Here is an 18,549-nt window from a genome sequence, read left to right as displayed (position 1 = left end):
TCTGGGGCTTCCCGGCCTTGGCCCTGGCCCTGGCCCTGGCCCGTGTCCAGCGGCCCCCATTTGCCAGCGTCCCTCCTGCGCCCCGCACAGCCAGGATTCTGGGCTTGGCTGCTTTTCTGCAGGGCCATCTCCCTGCATCGGCACCGCGTTCCGCTCACGTGGCTTTGGATTCGATGCTTTTCTTCCTGGGGGACCCCTGGGCACCCGGGACCTGTGTGGGAGTCCCCCGGAGCTGTGGCCAGAGCGTGCTCTCGTGGCCGAGGGGGCGACACCCGGGGCAGGATCTGCCTGGCTCAGCCTCAGTTTCCTCCCCTTGACCTTCCAGTTGTCCTCGAGCCCTCCAGGATCTGCCTGCTGGACAGTCCCCCCACAGTGCCCGGCAGAGGAAGGCCGCTGCACCTGGTGAGCAGCCGTGTCCCTGTTGGGTCTGAGTTCTCGGGACATTGCTGGAGGACCCGGAGCCTGGTGCCCGGGATGCTTCCTTCCTCCCCAAAGCGTTTGGCCCAATGCCCCCACTTTGGGACGAAGATTCCAAATTCCTGACTCCCACCTAAGTCCTCGGACTCTTCCTGGCCACGCCTCAGTGTCCCCCTTCCCTGGTTGTGCCCTCAGCTGTGCCCAGCTGCGTTCCACATCAGCCAACCAGCTCCCTTAGGGACAGACGGGCTCAGCAAACCCTCTCCCCTCATAAGTCGACCACTGCGCCCTGAGTGCTTCTGACTGTCCCCAGCTACTCGGGGACTTTGCATCGAAGACCGCTGTGTGCCAGGGACCGTGACCCACCCTGCAGCCCACGCATGCCCAGAAGAGGCTGGAGCCCACCTCTGTGGACTGGCCCTCCCCAGGGAGACGCCCATCAGTCCCCTCAGACGGCTGCTGGCTCCTGTGGGTCCTGTGGCTCCTGTGGGGGATGTTTGTGGAGTTGTGCAAACACTAACGGGGCGTGACCACGCGGCCACCGTGTTCCCAGCATTCTTTGTGCATGACCTCATTCCCAGCCCGCCATGTCCTAGGAAGGACCTCCTGTCACCCTCCTCCCTTTTACACAGAGGTCTTGACAGGTGCCTGCAGGGACACTGGGAGGAGCTTCCCAACCCCACCACAGTCTGAGCCCCTGGCCCACACGTGCCTGTCACCACTGCCCCCTGGGCTACCTGCCATTATTCTTAGAATGCACCTTAATTGTCTTTCTGGTTACACATACATCCGGGAACGCTTGGATCCCCTTTAGACTCTTTTTTTTTTGGGGGGGGGGTAACAGGGGAGTGAACTCAGGAGCACTCAAATTGCTGAGGCTGGCCTCCACTTTGTGATCCTCCTGCCTCAGCCTCCCGAGCCTCTGGGAGGACAGGTGTGCAGCACTGTGCTCGGCTACAGGCTTTCCTCGTTCAGTGAGGAGACAGCAGGGCAGGTTTGTATTTTTCCTGTCCAGGGCTAAGGATGGAGCCCATCTCCCCAGTTAGGCCTTGGGAGACGCGACCCCTGGTTCTGTAGAGGAACCCTGGCACCCCGCGAGTTGCTGGGGACTCTCCCGAAGGACATGGCAGTGAATCCGCCCTGAGTGACGGCGTCTCAGGATCCTGAGTGATGACTTGCAGGTGCTCCTCTTCTCCCCGGGACAGCCTCCTCCTCCGCCCTGCACACAGCCGCCCCTCCTCCAGCTGCTCGGCGCACATCTGAAGGCGCAAGGCCTGATCTCCATTAATTAAATCTGCCATTAAAAATTAAATATCGTGAGGAGGAAGGTGCGAGTGTTATCTCTGTGGGTTTCAAAAGTCACAGTGTTTCTTCAATTACTTTGCAAGCGGTTTCCATATTTCAGACCGTCTGATTTCTCCAAGGGCCTGGATTTGCAAGATCAAAAGAGAGCACGAGGGTGAGGGCAGCACGGCGGGCAGCTGGGGGGGGATGGGAACTGGCGGAAGAGGAGACTGGCCTGCTGTCCTGGGCCAGGGCAGGAGCGGCGAGCCATGAGCGCAGGGCAGAGAGAGAAGCCTGAGCGTTGGGGTGTGTGGTGTGATGGCCGGTGCAAGGGCAAGCGCCCGTCCATGGGCCTGGAGGATGGTGACTGTGGGGCTCGAGCCCTGGAAGACACACACCTAAGCCAAGAGCTGGGTTCCTGGCTTACTGCGTCCCTACGTCTGCGTGAGGTGTTGTGGGGGATAGAGTCTAAGGGGGAGGCAGGCCCAGTGATGCACATCTGTCATCCCAGCCGCTCAGGAGGCTGAGGCAGGAGGATCATAAGGTGGAGGCCAGCCTCAGCAACTTAGTGAGGCCCTAAGCAACTCAGCGAGACCCTGTCTCTAAATAAGATATAAAGAGGGCTGGGGACAGGGCTCAAGGGTTGAGCGCCCCTGGGTTCCATCCCTGGTACCAAAAAAATTATAATAATACACCATTTGACCCAAGGACTCGGCTTCTAGAATGTTCCCTTAGATGTACTCACGTGTGCACCAAGTCCTAGGTGCCGGCAGGTTCCTCTGAGCACGGTTGTGGTGGTGGGGAACACAGGTGGCCTGGGACGTCTCTGCCACGCAGAGACACTGATTCGTTTGCGCATCTGTGTGGGTGTTTCTGGGGCTGGGGACGGACCCAGGGCCTCGTGCCCAGTGGCCAAGGACTCTGTGCGGAGGGTCCCCAGCCCAGAAAGGTTCATTCAGAGGGGAAGCAAGTGAGGATCCTGGGAAGTGAAAGAAGACTCAGGACACGTCACCTGCTGTGGTGTCAGGGACATCCGGGCCCTGGGCAGGCTGGCTGCGCAGCGTGCCCACCAGGGCCCAGGGGACTTGCTCGCGGGGCACTCAGAGGAAGAAGGGCAGCCTGCGCACCAGCTGACCAGGAGGCCCGCCCTCGCTCGGTGCCCTCTGCCCTCCTGTCCTTGTCCTTTAAGCCACAGGAGTTAATAACGTCTCAAAAACTCTGTAAAGAACAAGATCAGGCCCTGGCGCTGGGTCCAGCTGCCAAGAGGACCATCTGGCCCTGGTCCCCTTGTTACGGTGACACTGTGTTGTGTGCAGACCCCACGAGCCCAGGGAGCGGGCTGCTGTTGTGTTGGGGTCCCCTGGCCCCGAGAGGCTTCTCAGGATGAGCCCTGCTGGTGGCCAGGCCTGGTCGCCCCCTTCTAGTAGTGACCCATGGAGTGACCTGGCCCCCAAAGAGGGCGGGACACGTGGTCCCCTCCAGCAAGATCGGGTGGGGGGGCCTGTGGGTGAGGGCTGGTGAACAGAGGAAGCCAGCCCCATGCTCCCCAGTCGTGGGCGGGAGGACTTCCTGTACCCGGGGTGGCGGTCCCCAGGTCCCCACAGCGGGGCCGAGAGGAGGGGAGTTTCACTGAGTCATTCTGAGAAACAATAGAGGAAGTTGCTGTGGGGACATCGCGGCCACTTCTTGGCCTGTGGGTACTTCCGATGACAAATCTAGCTGACCACAGGTCACTCCGAGCTTGCAGTCTAACTCGGCTGCGGCCAGACTGTCCCTGGTGGCACAAAATCCAGAACAAGGCCTCCGGGCATCTCCTGCTAGCCAGGCCCCGTCTAGACCCCGGGTCTCCCTTCCAGAGGGACGTCAGCAGGTGCCCGGGCCTGACACCAAGGGGCCCCATGGATGTGACAAGCCACAGGAAGTGAGGGGTTTAGCCAAAGAGAAGGCTTGAGCGAGTCTGTGGGAAAGGACACAGGCAGGATCTGCAGAGGGACTTGGGATGAGCCACGTGTCAGTGTCAGAAAAGGCCGGGCCTCATCATAGAAGGCTGTGCTGGGCGGAGTGGGTGCTGAGCGCCAGCCCATCCCTGAGCCACCCTGGGAAGCAGACGACACCTGTCTTGCAGTTTAGCAAACAAGGCTCAGAGGAATTCAGGGGCTTATCCCAAGACCACAGGCAGCACGTCCTGAGTGAAGGTTAAAATGTGGGTCTGGGGGGGCCCACGCCTGTCATCCCAACAGCTCAGGAGGCTGAGGCAGGAGGATCGCAAGGTGGAGGCCAGCCTCAGCCACTTAGTGAGGCCCTAAGCAGCTTAGGGAGACCCTGTCTCTAAATAAAATATATAATGGGCTGGGGACAGGGCTCAGGGCTCGAGGGCCCCTGGGTTCAATCCCTGGTACCCAAAGATAATATATGTGGCTCCTCTCTGTCCTCACCTCTGCCGAGGACACCCAGGGTTGGCTGAGGCAAGATCAGTCTCTGGGTTTGAACCTGATTCCCAGAAGCCCTGGCTCGGGGCCCCTTGGAATCCCACAGACCTGCATCCAAGTGGCCTCCCTAGTCCCCACCCAGGGCCTGTCCTCAGGGGCCCCCCTCCCCATGGACCTCCCGGGCTGCAGTGGGACAGTCCCCAGAGCGTCTGGTTCCCGCCCAGACCCGCCCTCCTCGCCCAGGGAACCTGGGCAAGGCCCACCACCCACCTATGGCCCCCGGGTCCCTGCGTGGCTGCTACTGTGGCCCCTTGCCTCTCGCTGTCTGAGGATGGCTGTCCCTGGGCCCTCACAGGCCTCCTGCCCCTGACCGGAGGCCCAGGACTGCCAAGGGTCTGGCCTCAGCCTGACCCCGTGTGGCATGGCTGTGGCCTTCATCACCCGCCCTGGGGAGAGGTGGCCGCTGTGGCCACTCCCTGCCCTCCCCACAGGCCCGCCTGGCCTGGCCCGGCTGCAGGGCTGCATTCTGGAGCCTGCTTCCTGTGGGAGCCAGCGTCACGGCCTGGCCTCTGCTGCCCACGCGTCTGCTCCTTAAAGATAGTGAAGCTGGGGCTGGGGCTGGGGCTCAGTGGCAGAGCGCTTGCCTGGCGCACATGGGGCACTGAGTTCCATCCTCAGCACCATATAAATAAATGAAATAAAGGCATCGTGTCCATTTACGACTAAAACTTTTTTAAAAAGCCACAGTGAATATACCAGGCAGGGTGGCCCACATCCCAGTGGCTCAGGAGGCTGAGGCAGGAGGATGGCAAGGTGGAGGCCAGCCTCAGCCACTGAGCAAGGCCCTCAGCCACTCAGCGAGACCCTGTCTCTAAATAAGAAATAAAAAGGGCTGGGGACGGGGCTTGGGGACACATGAGAAGATAGTGAAGGTCCCAGGTTTGGGCGCCGCACGGCCTCTGCCAGACTCCTCGGCCTGCCTCGGGAGCAGCCGTCGAGGGCACACACAGACATGCACGTGGCCGGGTGCCAGGAGGGCTTTCTTTACCAGAGCAGGTGGCAGCAGGTTGGGCTCATGGGCCGAGGGGGGCCACCCTGACGAGAGGCTCCTGCAGCCTCTGTATTCTAGAATGTTCCAAGGCAGCGGTGAGCACTGGAGCCCGAGCTGTGGCCTAGTCACCCTTCAGCTTTGATGCTGTGACGCAGCGCCCTCTTGTCCCGGGTCGGCACGGGAGCCCGGGGACTGGAGTGTCACTGAGCAGGCCTGTCCTTGTCTTCCAGAACGCCGAGATGTACAAGCTGTCGTCGCAGCAGTTCCACGAGGCCGCGACCAAGGCGGAGAGCGCCATCAGGTGAGAGCTGCTTCTCTGGGACCCGGCCTGCGTCGTGCGTCCCTCGGGTGGCCTGACGCCTGGCGCCTCCGGCCTGGCCTCCCTTTTCTCTGATCACAGGCAGCCATCTGTCCCGCACTGTCCCCTGGACCCCCGCAGCCATTGGTCATCAGTCGTTGGCCACATCTGCTGTCAGTCCTTCCCGCTCTTGGCAGGTGACGGTGGGGGGACGCAGACCCGACCCCTGTCTGACAGCTGGCGCCGTTGGTGTGGGCTCGCGGGGCACAGAGCGGCGAGAGGCCAGGGGCTCAGGCAGGGACGCTGCCAGGCTCTCCTGCCCCTCCGCCGGTGGAGGAAGCCCTGGGATTTTTCTCATGTCCCCAAAGTCAACTCCTTCACTCCTGATTCCCGTAAGGCACCTCTGGCTTGGTGACACGCAGGACGGGCCACACTGAACTCCCAGGGAGCTGAGGCTGCTGCCAGCGCCTCTCCCTCCCCAGGGTGAGCAAACTTGTGACAATGACGCAGAGTCGGGCACCGTGCGCACGCCTGACGTCTCTGCAGCTGGGGAGGCTGAGGCAGGAGGATCGCAAGGTGGAGGCCAGCCTCGGCAAAGGCAAGGTCCTAAGCCACTCAGCGAGACCCTGTCTCTCAATAAAATCTAAAAAGGGCTGGGGACGGGGCTCAGAGATCGGGGTCCCTGGGTTCCATCCCTGCGGAGAGCCCTGAGGGGAGCCAGGAGGAAGGACTGTGAGGACCGTGACGTCACCAGACAGACCCCAGGGTACAGGAGAGGACAGGAAAGAGCCCCAGGACTTGTTCCTGAGCAGGAGACACTTGAAGCGAGGTGGCATGAGGACAGGTTTGGGGACAGGGAACAGTTGTCCGGGATTCTGTGTCCCAGCCAGGACCAGGCCGAGGCCCGGCTCAGCAGGGCACGGGGACGAGGAGAGGGGCTTGGAGAACGCGGGACCCAGGGACGGAGGGCCGGGCCGGCTGTGTGCCACCCTCCTGCGGGCACCACTGTCGGGGGCAGCGGGCCTGTTGGGAAGGGTCCCTCCTCCATGTCAGGCTGGGCCTGGGTACAGATGGGGGAGGGGCAGCCACATCAAAGGGGACATGGGGCCCAAAGTGGCCGCCAGGCAGCCTGGAGCAGAGCAGGCGCCGCTGGGGAATCGCCCTGTGTCATCACAGGCAGTCCCCTCCTCCCCTCTGCAGGCAGGGTGGGGACAAGGTGCTGTCACCCAGAGGGAAGCTGAGGGGCCATTTACTGAGCCCCGTGAGGCCCCTGTTCTGGCCGGTCACCTGCTGGTGGTCACCTGCTCCATGAAGAGTTGAGGCTGCGGCTGGAGAGGCCGGACACCCGCCTCACTTGGTCACTGTCACAGAGGTGCTGTAGCCTAGGTCTTCATGTCCCCAAGGGCCCACATGTCGAAGGATGGCTTCCAGCCCCAGGCAGTGCTGGCAGGTGGTGGGACCTCTGGGAGTTAGGATCCAGCAGGAGGAAGTCAAGTCACTGGGGACGGGCCTTCCAAGGGCACCCTGTCCCCACCCTGTCCCCACCCTGATTCTCTGCTTTCCCTCGGCCATGAAGGAACTGAGCCTCTGTCACAAGCCCCTCCGTGACAGGCTGGGCTGCCTCAGGGCCCAATAACAGACCCGTCGGCCATGGACTAAAACCTCTGAAACCGCGAACCAAAGAAACCTTTCTTCTTTTTAAGTAGATTTCCTCGGGCACTTTGTCACAGTGACAGAAAGCTGACACAGCTGGTGCTGTACTGGAGCTGGGGTCCCATTTTGCTCCGACCGCTCCAGAGCCATGTTCTTCCTGTGTCTATGTCAGCTCTGCCCCCTGAAGGCCCTTTCTACAGCAGGGGACACTGGGAGCCGCCTGGAGTCACACAGACCTGGCTCGGACTCAGCCCTCCACTCACAGGGTCTATGATCCTGGGTGAGTCACTCCACTTCTGCGGGCCACCGCTTCCTCCCCTAACAACGGACAGGACATCCTCAGCCGGTGGTGACCGCTGACTGTGGACCCCAAGAACCTGATCCCCAGGGTGACAGTATCAGGAATGGGGCTTTGGCCACGTGAGGAGGTTTTGAGGTGGAGCCCTCGCAATGGGATTTGTGTCCTTATAAGGGGACCCAGAGAGCTCCCTGTGTCCCTCCATCCTGTGGAGACAGAGGGAAGGTGCCACCCGTGCCCAGGGAGCAGGCCCATACCCTGCCTCTCTCTGCCAGCGACTTGCTCTCGGCTTCGGAACTGAGAAGCAGGTGCCCCCCGGGCATGCGCCACCTCATCAGCCCCAGAGGCTCCCACACCGTCACCCATGGTGGCTGTCCTCCGAATGGCTTTCTCAGGACTCACCTGGTGTGAACAGATTGGATACATAAGTCGAGTTTCCAGAATACTCTGCCTTTTCCCAAAGAGCCATCAGGGAGCAGCGCACAGTCAGACACTGTTTCCCTTAAATATCCAGGGGAGTCTCTGGGCGGGTTCTTGGATCAGCAGATGATTGTAAATGTCACAGAAAGAAACGCCAACTACTGGCAGCGGTGACACAGGCAGCTCTCTTCCAAGACAGTGGAGCATCTTTTAGCAGCTTTGAGTCAACCGAGCGGTTACTCCGCTGGTAAACTGTGTGTCCGTGTTTTCATTCATCAACTCACACACACACACACATAGAGCGCCTGCTGTTTGCCACACACCATGCTAGGCCCTGGGGACACGATAATGAATACGACTCCTCCGGTCCCCACCAGCAGAAGCGCAGAGCACTCGGGGAACAGTGTTTGGAAATGAATTGCACAACAAGCCATTTCCTGAACCACTATTGATTATCGTCATGAGCCCTGGGAAGGAAAAAAGTGTGAGTTAAACAGTCGACGTCAATCCCCATGTCATGTGTGACCACAGAGAACCAATAAAAAGGCACATACCACTCCAGGCACACGCCTGTCATCCCAGGGACTCGGGAGAATGAGGCAGAGGAGCCCAGGTTCAAAGCCAGCCTAAGCGACTTCGCAAGACCTTGTCTCAAAATAAAGCAAAATACAGTTTAAAAAGGTGGTGAACATCGCTCAGAGGTAGAGCACGGGTTCAGTGTGCCCTGAGTTCAAAAAGAAAAAAAGAGACCCCTCAGAGGAACCCGAACTCTGGACAGAGTAACACCTGCAATTCAGAAGTTGGCCAGAAGAGAGGAGGAAACGTATTTAGTAAGTTTCAGGCTGTGCAAAGGCCCTGGGGCAGGTGATTCACGTTATCCAAAGAAGTGAAAGGACATGGCCTCGGGCCCACAGGACAGTTTTGAAATGATATCTTGGTCATCATCAACTCAGAAATGTTCTGATTTTCATTCTGATTTCTTGGCAATGTTCTAGTACCCTTTTGGGTGACTGATCTCCAGTTGCACCTGCTGTGATTAGAGAAAATGCTGTCGATTCCTGGGAACTTTCTAGAACCCGGCTTTGTCCTGCCTTGGCCCACCTGCTCTGTGATCTGTCACCAGGTGCAGCACTCTGTGTCCACCAGCAAAGCCACTCCGTCACATTTGCATTTCCTGTCTTTACTCATCTATCAGCTTCCTGTTCCCAAGATCGAATCCCACCCCACCAACGGCTTCTCTCAGGGTGGCTTTGCTGGAAATTCTGTTTTTAATCGTCTAGAAACATCTTTACTCCCCTTCATCATCGAAGGCTGGAGCAGTCATTTCTTTCAGGTGTTTAAAGATGTCACCAGCCTCATCCTGGGTTCCTGACCTTCTCTGGGGACACCAGCAATATAGATCCTCTCTCCTTCCCTTTTTGGGGTTCAAGCCTTGGAGTTTCGTCAGTTCTAGAAATTTCTCAGCCATTATCTCTTCAGATAATGCCTGCCCTGTGTTCTCTTTCCCTCTCTCTGGGATTCTAGTTTCATGTATTAGTGTCTCTCTCTCTCTCTCTCTCTCTCTCTCTCTCTCTCTCTCTCTCTCTCTCTCTCTCTCTCTCTCTTTCTTTTATAAAGATCCCCGTGCCATGGCCCACACTTGTATTGATCTTGCAGCCCCTGGTCCCCTCTTGATGGTAAAACGTTGCCTTAATCCTATTTATCGTGCTCCAAATTTCAGTTATTTGAAGGTCTTTCTTTTCTTTCCCCCCATTATAGACGTTCCATTGCTTTTCTTACATTTTCTGTTCCAAGTTTCCCAGTCTCTGGTGAAATCCTGCTTTTTGCTGTCCATTTTCCTGAGCGTTTTAATCTCAGTTATTTAAGTCATCTCGGGGTCCGTTTCTGGGCCCTTTCTGCCCCACTCGCCCTGTGCCCCATCTTCGTGTGCCTGGTGATTCCTGACGAATGCCAGGCACGGTACGGAGGAGGTACACAGGCCCTGGTGACATTCCCCTTCCCTGTTCTTGGTGGCTTCCTGGATAAAGGTAGGTCACTGTGCTCCCGTCAGGGACCCAGCTGACCGTGGCTTGCCCTAGGGTGTGACCTTCCACGACTTCTCTCTCTTGGTGAGCTCTAAACCACGATTTTCATTCCCGCAGCCCACTGAGCCTCTTGAAAGTTCCATTTGGCCTTCCCCTGGTCTTTTAGATGACTTCCTGGCCTCTTGCCTAGAGGAGATCCAGTGTTTAAAAAAGAGAAAACACAGCTCAGGAGGCTGAGACAGGAGGATGGCAAGTTGGAGGCCAGCCTCAGCAACTCAGCGAGACCCTGTCTCTAAATAAAATATAAAAAACGGCTGTAAGAATGACCACTCCCTTGCTAGGACTCCCTCGCTTCATGATCTTGGCCTTCAGGTCCTAGCACTTGGCCCTTAGATGCTATAAGTAGTTGTTTGGTTTTTTTTTTTTGGTATTTGGGGGGTACCAGGATTGAACTCAGGGACACTCAACCCCTGAGCCCCGTCCCCAGCCCTGTTTTGTATTTTATTGAGAGACAGGGTCTCCCTGAGTTGCTTAGGGCCTCACTTTGGCTGAGGCTGGCCTCCACCTTGCGATCCTCCTGCCTCAGCCTCCCGAGCCACTGGGGTGCCAGGCGTGCGCCTCTGCGCCAGGCTGCTGATGTTTTATTTTCTTCCCCAACCTAACTTCTCCGCACTTCCAGGGGAGGACATAGGTCTTCCCCAAGCTTGGAAGCAGAGATCCTCACTGAGTTCTTGAGGAACAATTGGACTTCTCCAAGAAGTCAAAGGGCCACTCAAGACAGAGCAACCAGTACCCAAGCAGAGTCAGCTGAACTGTTCCTTTTAGCAGCTGGGGTGCGGCTGGCCCAGGAGCATCTCCTGCCTTTTCTTGGGTCCCCAAGTTTTACCAAGGCCTGGACCCAGCCCGGTGTTGCACAAGCTGCCTGTCACCATGGGGGCCTCCTGTTTGGGCAGAATCGCATCAGGGAACTGGACACGAATACCCAAGTCTGTCTGTCCAGGAGCACACCGTCCGCCTCCAGCAGCACAGCAGGCCACATGGCTCCCATTCTCCTGAAGGAAGAGATCGAGACCCAGGGGGACATCCTGCATTTCTCATGTCCTGTCTATTTTTCATGACAGCCATCAGCCCTCTTCCTGTGGGATTCATTGAGAGCCTCGGCTTCTCCCTGTCAGGAATCTTGTCGGAGCCCTCCAGCCCCACGGAGAGCCAGCCCTCAAAGAGCTGGGAACAATTGGGTGAAGGAAGAAGGTCATTAACTGCTTCCTGAGGCTGAGTCACCAAGCTCCAAGGACTTTGATCCAAAGAGCTCTGATAAGTGTGGATGTAGAGGCCAGACTCTTCCTGATCCTCCACCCTTCTGGGAGGACAGGCTTTCTGCAAAAATGGTGGCAGCCCTGTCTGGACCCACCTGAGAGACTAAAAACTGCTGACACACCCCGGAGCCTCCCAGTCTGCATCTACCTTAGTGAGCTGATGGCTGAAGCCCATGAAAACAATAGGCGTCTATTTGAGGCCCAAATGGAACGGCCTTCTAAACATTCTTTGATCCAGATAACATTCAGAGATGCTCCTCTCTCTCACTTCTCTGTTTAGTTAACCTCAGATAACCTTTGGAAAGACATTTCTATTCCAAACTGCTGAGGAATAAACTTAGGGAGGCCCTGAGCAACTCAGAGAGACCCTGTCCCTAAATAAAATAGAAAATAGGGCTGGGGACGGGGCTCAGTGGGTCAGCACCCCTGGGTTCAATCCCCGGGACCAAAAAAGAAAAAAATAACTCTGAGGTTTGAACTGACGGACCAGCTCTTTGAGAAGCTAACCAGTCAGAACCCACTTAATGCATTTATTTGACCAGACAGAATTCAGTGGAGACATTTCTAGAAGAAGCAGTTGGCAGCACTGTGACGCGGGGCGGTTTCAGGATACCTGTTTCCATGCGCACAAGAAACTCCCAGGGCAGATCCAGCACCATCCCTGCGGCCCAGATGTGAGAACCAAAGTAAACTTGCTGACTTGTAAACTGTCAAACAAAGTAAACTTGTCCTGGTCTGGGAAATAGGGACCAGGGTGGTGCCTTCTTCAGTCAGGATCAAAGATTCCATGATCCGCCGTGGGAGTGGCAGGCTGCGCTGGGCGTGGGTCTGTATGCGTCCAAGCTTGTCCTTCTGCACCCTGCCAAGATCTGTATCTCCCTCAGAAATGTCCAGGGCAAGGATTGAGCTTCTTGCAGATCAGCTGAGTGACTTGAGTTGCTCAGTGCTGCAGGCTGAGTCGCTCAGTGCTGTAGGCCGAGTGGCTGAGTTGCTCAGTGCTGGAATCTGGGTGGCCGAGTCACTCAGTGCTAGAGGCTGAGTCGCTCAGTGCTGCAGACTGAGTGACTGAGTTGCTCAGTGCTGAAGGCCTAGTGGCTGAGTTGCTCAGTGCTGAAGGCCAAGTGGCTGAGTTGCTCAGTGCTGGAGTCTGGGTGGCCAAGTTGCTCAGTGCTGGAGGCTGAGTCGCTCAGTGCTGCAGGCTGGGTGACTGAGTTGCTCAGTGCTGAAGGCCTAGTGGCTGAGTTGCTCAGTGCTGGAGTCTGGGTGGCCAAGTCGCTCTGTGCTGGAGGCTGGATAGCCGAGTTACTTAGTGCTAGAGGCTGGATAGCCAAGTCGCTCAGTGCTGGAGGCTGAGTAGCTGAGTCTCTCAGTACTGGGGGGGTGAATGGCTGAGTGGCTGAGTCACTCGGTGTTGGAGGCTGAGTGGCTGAGTCGCTCAGTGCTGGAGGCCTAGTGGCTGAGGTTGCTCAGTGCTGCAGGCCGAGTGGCTGAGTCACTCAGTGCTGGAGGCTGGATAGCTGAGTCACTCAGTGCTGGAGGTTGACTGGCTAAGTCGCTCATTGCTGGAGGCCGAGTCATTCAGTGATGGAGGCTAGATAGCCAAGTTGCTCAGTGCTGTAGGCTGAGTTGCTCAGTGCTGCAGTCTGAGTTGCTTAGTGCTAGAGGCCTAGTGGCTGAGTCACTGAGTGCTGAAATCTGGGTAGCCAAGTCGCTCAGTGCTGGAGGCTGAGTGGCTGAGTCGCTTGGTGCTGGAGGCTGAGTGGTTATGTCGTTCAGTGCTGCAGGCTGAGTCACTCAGTGCTGTCTCTGCACAACCTGGTTGTTTTCCTTAGCCTGTAGCCCATCGTGTGTGGGGCAGGGGACCCTCTGAGCTGCAGGTCCCTGCAGGCTGCACCCATAGGACTGCTGGCCGAGGGGTACCTAGAAGACCCAGGGGGAGCCAGTGACCGGCACAGGTGGGCGTGTGGGTGGGATGACGAGGCCAGCTGCAGGCCTCTGCTCCGGGCCTCTGCTCCGTCCTGTATCCCCATAGCTGTCCCCTGCAGCCTTGCAGGGGTCCTGGGCATGGCCTCCGGCCTCCTCCTTGGCTCTAGGCTCCCAAGATCCAGGGGAAGCGGCCACCTCCCTGGTCCCCGGGCCAGGTGCGTCCTGACAATGACGGTGTCCGCTCTGGGCCTCTCGCCGTTAGCCCTGACTGCAGAAGAGAGGCCCGTGCAGCCTCCACCTTCGCACCTCCTGGTTCTTTCCAGAGCGATCTCCCTCCTTCCCTTCCAGATGAGGCTCACTTTCCAAACTCCAACCCAAGCATCTTTGCTGCTGACCGATGGCCCCATCCAGAGGCCACTGCTATCCCCTACTTATCTCTGCATCCCAGGACCCGGCCGTGACAGATGGGCACCAAGTGCGGGAGTCAGGGCAGGGACCCACCCCTGGGCTGTTGGGGCCTCCTGTGGCACAGCACGCAGCAGGGCTCATGCAGAAGATGTCGCAAGGCAATGCCCAGCACTTAGTAAGTACTCAATAAACGGGAGGGCTCCTGACTCAGGAACTCGCAGGTTAGTGAGAGACGGGAGCAAGGGAAAGTCCCAAGGCCCCTGCCAACAGGGACACATGCTGGCCTCTGGGCAGACCAGGAGTAGGAAAAGGGTCCAGGGGACAACTGTAGCTTTATCTGCATGGAAATGTACGTATGAGAGCCAGCCAGTGGCCCACGCCTGTCATCCCAGCGACTTGGGAGGCTGAGGCAGGAGGATCGCAAGGTGGAGGCCAGCCTCAGCCACTTAGCTAGACCCTGGCTCTAAAATAAATACCAGAAAAGGCTGGGCAGGTGGCTCGGTGGCTCAGCACCCCTGAGCTCAGTCCCTGGTACCAAAAGAAAAAGCCTGTGTGTGAGGCGGGTCCCTGGTGAACCCCTTAATGCCACGAACTCTGTGGGTCAGAATGTCCTCGGGCCGCCGTGTCCTGCTCCAAAGGGATCTCACCTGCACGTTTGACCGGCTGCGACACCCATGAGTGCGACTCCAGGTGAGGCCAGCACAGCTGAGCCTGGGGTCCCTACGGCATTCTGAGGACCTTGGGGCACAAGAGCAGCACCTGGGTGCTGGCGTGTGGGTGGGACGCTCCAGGGCCAGCATGTGGCCTTCCTTAGGGCCCAGCTGGCCTCCTGTCCCCCACGTCACCAGGGACACCTTGAGACGGGGAACTTCGAGCACTCCGTGTTCTGCCGTCAGGTTGACCCAAAGCTCCCAAGAGGAAGTGCTGTTGGATGTGCCGGGGTGAAGGCTGGAGCCTTGAAGTGCAGCTATAACAACTTAAGGCAGATCTAGAGCAGAACTTCCTGACGGGCCGTGAGAGATGATGATGTTGTTACTAAAGGAAGCCACAGAGCCTGCGTCATGCCGTGGAGATGTTCAGGGGAAGCGACTGCGTTTCTCTGGCCCCAAGTGTGGTGTCATTGGCCCTCCTCCCTCGCAGTGTCACCAACCACATAAGTGCCACTTCCTCTGCCCCCACATTTGGCATTTTGTCCCTGCCCCTCCTGGGTGGCAGGCAGTGGCCTCTGTGTTTCTCCCAGGAAGAGTTGCCGTAGTGGGGAACAGAGAGGCCTCTCCACCTAGTGACTCGCTCCAGTAACCCCTGCAGTGACACCCGGGCCCCTGTCCCCAGCAGGCAGTCGTGGAGAGCCTGGACTACGTTTGCGGCATGACCTTACTTCCTGCTTTATAAATGACGGTGGGCCAGTCAGGTACCGTGGCCCACAATCCCAGCAACTCAGGAGGCTGAGGCAGGAGGATCGCAAGGTGGAGGCCAGCCTCAGCCACTTAGCGAGGCCATGAACAGCTCAGTGAGACCCTGTCTCTAAATAAAATCTTAAAAGGGCTGGGGACGGGGCTCAGGGGTCACATGTCCCTGAGTTCAAATCTCAGTACCAAAAACAGGAGTGGGGGGGTCGTGTAGGGGCTTCCTGACCAAGGCCCAGGAGATGAGCCTGAGGGTTGTCCACTGTCCCCACCAACGCTGGGGGCCACCAGCACCTGAGTGGAGGGGCTGAGGAGGCCATCTGAGAGCCGTTGGAGGTGGCAGGCCCAGTTTAGGGCTGCGGGTCTCCCCAGGGCCCAGGTCATGCCCTTTAGCCAAGGCCCAGGTGAGTGGGTTCCAATGGTGGCAGCCGTCACACAGCCTCCCCGGGCCACTCTGGCCTCAGCCTGGTGCGTTCTCAGTGCTCAGAGATCCATGACTCAAAAAACGGAGCTTAGAGACGACAATTTGTTAATCCCGTCCCTCAACAAAGACGAAATGGCATTTCATTCCCAACTCTATTAATGGACTCACTTTGGGAATAAAGCCAGCGTCCCCAAAGGCGAGAGCTGGGGCTCTTTTGCTTTGTGACACTTTTGTTTTGCTCTGAGTGTTACATTGAGATTAGCTTCTGCGGATTAGACGTTATTACAGGCCAATCTTTCTTCTTTTTCTAACCGGCAGGGAGGTTCTGAGACTTGTTTTTCCACAGTTCCGCTACCTTCCCGGCCACGGTCCTCTCCCTGGGGTGCAGTTGGGGTTCCGCACGTGGAAGGAGATTCTAAATGCACCTTTCACTTCCGTTCTGGACCCTCGGTGACTCTGTAGCACCGACTGCCAGCCTCATCAGCCGGTCTCTGATCTCATGAGGCTGATGGCTCAGGGCCCACGCCTGTCCTCCCAGGGGCTCGGGAGGCTGAGGCAGGAGGATCGCCAGGTGGAGGCCAGCCTCAGCCGCTTAGCCAGGCCCTAAGCAGCTCAGCGAGACCCTGTCTCTAAATACAATATAGAAAGGGCTGGGGATGGGGCTCCGTGGCCCAGGGCCCCCAAGTTCAATCCCTGGGACAAAAAATCAAAATGAAAACAGGAAAGACTCGGGCCTCAGGTGCCCACCCACAGGACCAGGTCAGGTGGACGTGCCCCAGACACGCCCTCTTCTCGATGCCCCTGGCCCTGCGTGCCACTCCAAGTGAACCCCAGGAGGATCTGCGTCCCTGGGATTCCCACGAAGATCCCAGCTCGTGGGCTTCCATTGACCCCCCTGGAAAAGAGGGGCGAGGACAGACTGTCCACTGAAGGAAGGGCGAGCCTTGTCACCTCTCCTGGAGCTGACCCCGCCTGGGTGGGCCGGGCCAGGACCCCATCTTCACGAGGAGGAAGCCGAGTGAGCCGCTGTTTCACCCTCTGGGTCGGTGGCCGCTCATAGAATCACCCGGAACCATCTAGAACCTTCTAGAACTTTCTAGATCCTTCTAGATCCCAGGAGGCCCGGAACCAACATTGTCTCCAGCAACTGCGCCGAGCCCCAGATCCGCTGCCAAAGTGCTTGTGTCCCGCCAACAAATTAATCACTTCCCTGGGAAGTCCCCCTGGGGAGGGCGACTGAATGTCACCCGGCCTCTGGATTGCCTTGAGTGGCCTCTGGGGACAGAGGAGATCTGCCGCACTGAGGAGCCCCCACCTGGCTCCTCCCAGGGTCAGCGCGCAGAGAGCGTCCTCCGGGCCTTGGGTCTGGAGAGCAGCTGGAGGCCCTGGGAGACTGTCCCCCAGCCTGCGGGTGGGCAGTGACCTGTCCCTCACGGGCACCTGCCTTCCTACAGCCGGCAGCCCTGTGCCCACCCCAGGCCACAGATGTGGACCTGCTCGTCAGGTGGGGACAGGGGGCGCCTGGAAGTCTCTGCTCCTTTTGCCCAACAGACCCAGCGCAGGTGACAGACGTGACTGTGGCCCCTGCTCCTACCCTCCAGAGAGCCCGGGTGGGTCCCCTGTCTGAGGAGCTCTTTGGCACTGGCACCAAAAGGGACTGGCCCTTGTGGGGGGCTCCTGCCCTGGGTGACGCCTGGGGAGCAGCCCCTGGGCTGTGGTCAGGAGGACGTGCCCATATCCTAGACAGCAGGGCCTCGTCCCTCCTCTGTCCCCGTGCAGCTGGGCTCTGTCCCCGAGGCCACCTCGCACACCCCAGAGGGCCGCTCACTCCCCTGGACTTGTCCAGCAGGGGCTATGCCCCAACCCCAGCTTCTTCCCACTGCCAGGCGCCTGGGGAGGGCTCTGGAAGTTTAGGTGACACATTAAATTGTGTCCCAGAGGTGACAGCCTTTAGGAAGAGTCACTCCCCGAGATCCCACAGGCGCAGGTGAAATCCCACATCTGCCTGAACCCCCCAGATATGGGTTCAGCTCTTGTTCAAGCGCCTCCCAACGGTGACAAGGACAGTCCCTCATCACTTAGGTCTTCAGGCCCAGGGAGGAGGGAAGGGAGCCGTCCTGAGTGGCCTTGGTGGCTCTGATCGGCCTTTGGCAGAAAGTTCAAATAAAGCTGAGGGCCACAGCCCAGGGCCCACTGCCCACCTGACCACGCTCCTGTGTCTCTGGACCCCATTCTGGGGGGATCTGGGACTGTCCTCCTTAATGGTCAAGGTCTGGACGCTGCAGGGCGAAGACCACAGGAGTCCACGATGGCCGCGGGGCCTGGTGGCCACACGTGTACTCCCAGCCGCTCAGAAGGCACGAGGGTCCCAAGTCTGAGGCCAGCCTGTCCCCAGATGAGTTTCAGCATGGCCTGGGCTGTTCTCCCGGGGGAGCGCCGAGATGCCACCCGGCACACACACAGGTCCCTGGGGCCCAAGGCAGGACGCCCCTTCTAGAAGTTTCCTCAAGGAGTCCAGTGCCCGCCCCTGCGTTGTCAAGATGACCCTGGCTTCAGGGGCCCCTTGGATTTCGTGGGGGTCTGTGAATCGCCTTCCAGAGTCCCCTCTGATGACACTGTCACTGTGCCTGGGAGTGTCACTTAAGCCCACAGTGACTCCCGTCCCCATTAGCTGTACAAACAGGCCCCTAATTAGTGGATTGGCTAATGACAGTCGCCTCTGGGGTCATTAGTCCTGACAGACGGGCACTGTGTCACTGTCACAGAGCGCCTTGTCAGGCTCCCCTGGAGGCTGGGCCCGGGAGCTCTGCGCTGTCACCCTGCTTCATGGTCACATTTCCCCCTTGGGTCAGGAGAATTCCCTCCTGCCTCCAAACAGAGCGGATTCCTAACTGTGGATCGGAAACGTGGATCTGGGGTTAGAAAAGGGGACTGAGGAGATGCCACGTCGATTCTCAACAAGGAGGTTTCAGGAAGCACAGTTGGTCCCTTTCTTAGGACGCCCCTGTAGGGCCGGGCTTGGTGGCCCTGGGTCCCTCCTCAGCCCTGCATATAAATCAACCAATAAATAATAAAGGCCCATCGACAACTCAACACAGAGTCAGGTCTGGGAATTTGCAAAGAGCATGTACCTTGCTTGTCACGTGGCTCTAGGGTTCCCTCGTGAGCCCAGGTCACCTGTCCTGTCTTGAGCTA

At 58.4% G+C, this 18,549-nt stretch overlaps 1 protein-coding gene across 1 annotated transcript in view; it reads left to right on the top strand.

Annotated features, from left to right (window-relative positions):
- Positions 1-18,549, top strand: part of Chchd6 (coiled-coil-helix-coiled-coil-helix domain containing 6) — a 178,728-nt gene that overhangs the window by 151,867 nt on the left and 8,312 nt on the right. The window contains exon 6 of the mRNA XM_046466950.2: positions 5,412-5,482. Within this exon, the coding sequence (XP_046322906.1) occupies positions 5,412-5,482 (71 nt within the window). The remainder of the gene's footprint in view (positions 1-5,411; positions 5,483-18,549) is intronic.

This window comes from Marmota monax, unplaced genomic scaffold, assembly GCF_021218885.2.
Source record: "Marmota monax isolate L192 unplaced genomic scaffold, Marmota_monax_Labrador192_F-V1.1 WCK01_AAM20220418_F8-fsc00249, whole genome shotgun sequence".
In the NCBI taxonomy this organism is placed as follows: domain Eukaryota; kingdom Metazoa; phylum Chordata; class Mammalia; order Rodentia; family Sciuridae; genus Marmota; species Marmota monax.
The sequence above is the reverse complement of the archived record's forward strand: the minus strand, read 5'-3'. Positions and strand labels throughout refer to the sequence as shown.